At 36.5% G+C, this 4414-nt stretch overlaps 1 protein-coding gene across 1 annotated transcript; it reads left to right on the top strand.

Annotated features, from left to right (window-relative positions):
* The first annotated feature begins 754 nt into the window (after positions 1 to 754).
* On the top strand, positions 755 to 2455 carry LOC124214066 (NADH:ubiquinone oxidoreductase subunit A3). The gene is made up of 3 exons (XM_046616040.1): positions 755 to 911; positions 1008 to 1157; positions 2291 to 2455. Exons 1-3 carry the CDS (start codon positions 890 to 892, stop codon positions 2350 to 2352), a joined length of 234 nt encoding a protein of 77 aa, XP_046471996.1. The 5' UTR covers positions 755 to 889; the 3' UTR covers positions 2353 to 2455.
* Positions 2456 to 4414: the final 1959 nt, after the last annotated feature.

Genomic DNA, 4414 nt, shown 5'->3' with positions numbered 1-4414 from the left:
CGACACAGTAAAATCGTTGAATTGTAAAATTCGAAAGTTTTACTCGCTAATCATTTAATAACTCGACTTTTCGGAGAAATTAGTTGAAGTTCAATTGGCTATCCGGCACAGCGTTCCCAGTATTTCACTCGTGAACTTTTTGTATTACGAGAATTAATAACAAACCACGGAAATCTAACGTGAGTTAAAAAATTATTTTTATAAAATCAGTTGCACCTTCTTTCGTAATGAAGATTTGAGCGTCGAGTGAAGATACATATTGTTATCTCCAATTAACGATACGAGTTGAGTAATCAACATAAGTACTGAAATGACAGAACAACTATACATCTCCATTCTTTAATTAACTTCTTCGACTATCTCTTCGATCCCTTGCATCAAGAAAATGTTTCTAAGTCTATTAACAGTAATCCAGGTGCATGTTTATTGTGCATCTATTTAGATAATATTAGTTTTGTCGATCCGATGGAGTTAGATTGACATTGCTGAAGTTGGCCCAAATGAATTTGCGTAGTTGAAAAGTATACGGCGTCCATACCGGTTTATATGAAAATTTCAGTTTGTTCCCGTTCGTCATTCCATAAGCATAATAATATTCGACTCTGCATTATCTGGGCACACGCGGCGTCAGTTCCTGTCGTCTGTACGTACCGACAGCTTGCTGGATTGAGTTACGCGTGCGAGGTAGGACGCAGACGGCGCTGCTTGAGTTTAGTGTTCACCAAGGTCCCTAGAATAATCTAGGGATCTTGGTGTTCACTACATTTCATGCATTTTGATTGGCCACTGCGCCTACGTGAATTAGCAAAGGTGAAAATTTGGAGAAAACGCACTCAGTGCGTCATCTAAAAGTGGCCATTTTTCATTATTGCACGTCTACCGATTAATCATGGCGGCGTCGGGCCAGAAGGGTAGGTATTGAGATTTGACTTGCTAGAAATGAACGATATTTACTATTGCTTTACTATACTGTCGTCTTTAGACCATTTTTTTTTCCACTTCCACAGTGAGCCTGCTTCTGAGGGGTTGGAATGAAATTCCCGAAATTGTTGCATCGTCGTTTATTGCAGTACTTGGACTAGGTTTCGGGTTTGCAGGACTGTATGTCTACAATAAAAATGATGGTAGCAAACGAAAATACAAGTTTCACTACACTGGTAATGGCTCCAAGTTATTCAACATATACTTCGGAAGTTTTAATTACAGTTTCTTAACTCACTTGCTTTAGTATCATGCATCGAAATGAGGCTGGACTTACATAACATAACCTCTTATTGATTACGTTTGTTTCTCGTTTATTTGGAAATGTTAGTGATCAGATATGTCAATGGTTAACGTCGTTGAGCATTTATTAGCATTTATGATCATATCGGGAACAGAAATGTTTTCTATTAATCTGGAGATCAACAGCTTTTAATTTATGGATTGTGACTTGTTCGACTTTTTTACTTATTGTGGCGTAGCTGTTGGTTTAGTAGCCGGACAAATATCTTCTGACTTCTTCATCCTGTGATTCAACGTTACTCTTTTTGTTACATAGCTGGTTAGGGGCAAAAAAGAAATTTAAACTGTAATTACGGTTCATAGTTATGTACGCAATATGACAGTCAATGCTAAAACTATTAATTTTTATGCAGAGACTTATTGCAAGTCTCGATCTTTGACGATGCATGCCTTGAAAGACATTTATAATGAACATTGTAAAATTTGCTCATGCTATCTTTGAGAATTTAAACTTTTAAACCTTGCCGTTGAAACTAGCTGTTATAACTGTACCTAACCTGTCATCAACAGAATGTGGTTTGATGTTCCGTGTTGTCATTTTTTGCAGCACCAGTAAAGTGCGATATTTAGATCAAATTTTGGTAGATTTAATACCACTTATCTCTTGAAAGACATGGGCTACCTATAATTTTTTCTATCCATTCGAAATCTACATAAAGTAAATGCATTTATCGATTTTTGGTCAACATACGCTCTATTTAAGTAATAAAATTTCGGCATCGTACAACCACACGCAACTGTGTCATAAGCCCACATGCCAAAAATTCATATTTTAAAATCAATATTTGTTTATTTTCCATTGACAAGTGACTCCTAAATTTGGTGAATCGGTTTTTGAAAGTATTCTTACTTTATTTATTGATGCTTCTAAAAAGAATTCACACAACTGTCTTTTCTCTCTCCAAATCAAACCAAAAATATCTTGACCATTGACAATAATCCAAAGTTAACGATTACAAAAATCTTTCATTGTGTTGTGACTGATACCTCATGTGTTTTGTTTCAGTCTACAGACCCGATGATCCACGAGTTGCGAATATAAAAACACATTGTGGATTGGATGAATGAAATGTGAAGTATCCGATAACTGGTATTGCTTTAGCAACTCAGTAACTGTATAATATCTTGTAGCAATTCACTTGAAATATATGTAATTTACTTGTACCTCAAATTCGATTTTTTTTTTAAATCAATTTTACCGTCACCAAATGTGTATATCCGTTATTGATAACCCCATAACTTAACCAGGGGCCTGTTGTTCGCATGTGATGAAGCAATGAAGCTGAAACTAGCGTCCATGTTCAGCACGTGACTGAGCAGAGCTGATGCTCGTACCGCCGGACGCAAGAAGAACCAAGACGTGTGTTTGTGGAGATGCACTATGAGTGCTCTAGGAAATCGGTGCATGCGAATTTTCACTTGTAGATTTGGGAATGCATTGAGACCTGAACCCTGAAAAACAGCCATCCCCGAATTTTTTGGAAATAATTCACTAATTCGGGGAATGGCTGTTGCGAAATTGTTAAAAATTGGTTATCGCTATTAATTCGTGTTTCAAGACTTGCCTGATATTTGGAAAAGTTATTTGCATACGAATTTTGTCTTGTAAATCTAGAAACATATTCAGTACTGACTGCGAATTACGAGCGATTTTTTAGCGCTTTAGCAATTAACAATTATTAACTTAACAAGGTTTCTCAAGTCGAAAGGTTTCCAAATCGTCGAGCTTGCCTTGCGGGGGGATCTGAACTCACTCTTTTGGGTATTAACATTCATTCTTTTAAATAAAATCAGAGTGTAATACCGGCAACAGGGAAGTCAGGTTTAAGTTACGAGAGGATATCTCGTGAGTCACAGTTTAGAATGAACACACAATAGGGGGAGGGCTTAGGTAATTATATATAAAGAAAAAAAGAAAAACATTCCTTTTTTTTCTTCGCCAATCATAATGCCAGAAGATGTATTCTTATAATTTTGTCAATATGTTTGTTCGGTATTAATTAAATGCATGTCATGGGCTTGTGTAATTTGCTGTATTGCCGTAGAAGATTTTGCCGTCAGTATCGGCAATTTAACGAAGGCTGGCGAAGTATTCACGTTATCAGCATTGTGCGCTAGTGTGGCCTAATAGAAATAAAAACAGAGATCAAATATTTAGAGATAATATTCCGCGCACAGTGTGCGCATTGAATATTGCGATAGGAAACTGCGATTTCGTTGCGTTGCAAATTTCGATTTCCGAATTATTATTTACATAAATGTAAGCTTTGAATACTTAATCCCGATAATAATTCGAGAGCATTTTCCAGAGATTTGGATCGGACACTCTGTGCCAAAATATTTTGTTTTGAAGTAAAAATATATTCAAAACCACGCAGAATTCTTGTGTCGATTTTTGAGGCTCCTGGCCGTGGCCTTGCAAATTGTTTTCGTTTGGCTTTAACATTGTGTTGCGTTGTAACTGTTGATTAAAGCGATCAGTTTCGCGTAGAAACATTGCAGTGAAATTTCGTTTTTGTCGTATTCTCTAACGATTAGAGTAGTTTCGTTGATTGACATTATAGCGTTTACGTAAACTCACTGCAGGCATCGATTTATTATACTCGCGGCTATTCATTACTTGTGCAATCAGAGGTGTCGGGGATATTCGGGAGGAAATTTCACGGGTACGCGAAGGCTTCATAAGTAAATTACAAAGTCCAAGGAGCAATTTTGTATCAAAGATCTAGAGAAATTTGCTTGATCCAGTTGCTTCGGCGAATACACATACGATTATAAATGCTGAATATTTTATATTACAAATTCTTAAACCATGATGACATCCAATATTGCGGATACAGAATTTCAAAGCCAGCGGCTTTCTCATGGTTTTTTATATTGGCTAAAAAATGTTCGTACACGTTTCATTATCTAGAGGGGAATCAGTGCACTGCAAAATATATTAACCTAATTCGTGATAAATCATTCCATACAATTCTGCTTTCTGTAAACGACATTCAAAATTCCAAGTGCCATACTGCACGGGACATCTTTCTACATACCGTCATTAGCTGTGATTCCTTGTCTGACTGATTTTCAGTTGCACTAGGAACATGACAGTCGAAAATAATACACAAGTAGCGAAAAATAG

Source organism: Neodiprion pinetum, chromosome 3 (assembly GCF_021155775.2).
Source record: "Neodiprion pinetum isolate iyNeoPine1 chromosome 3, iyNeoPine1.2, whole genome shotgun sequence".
Lineage (NCBI taxonomy): Eukaryota > Metazoa > Arthropoda > Insecta > Hymenoptera > Diprionidae > Neodiprion > Neodiprion pinetum.
The sequence above is the reverse complement of the archived record's forward strand: the minus strand, read 5'-3'. Positions and strand labels throughout refer to the sequence as shown.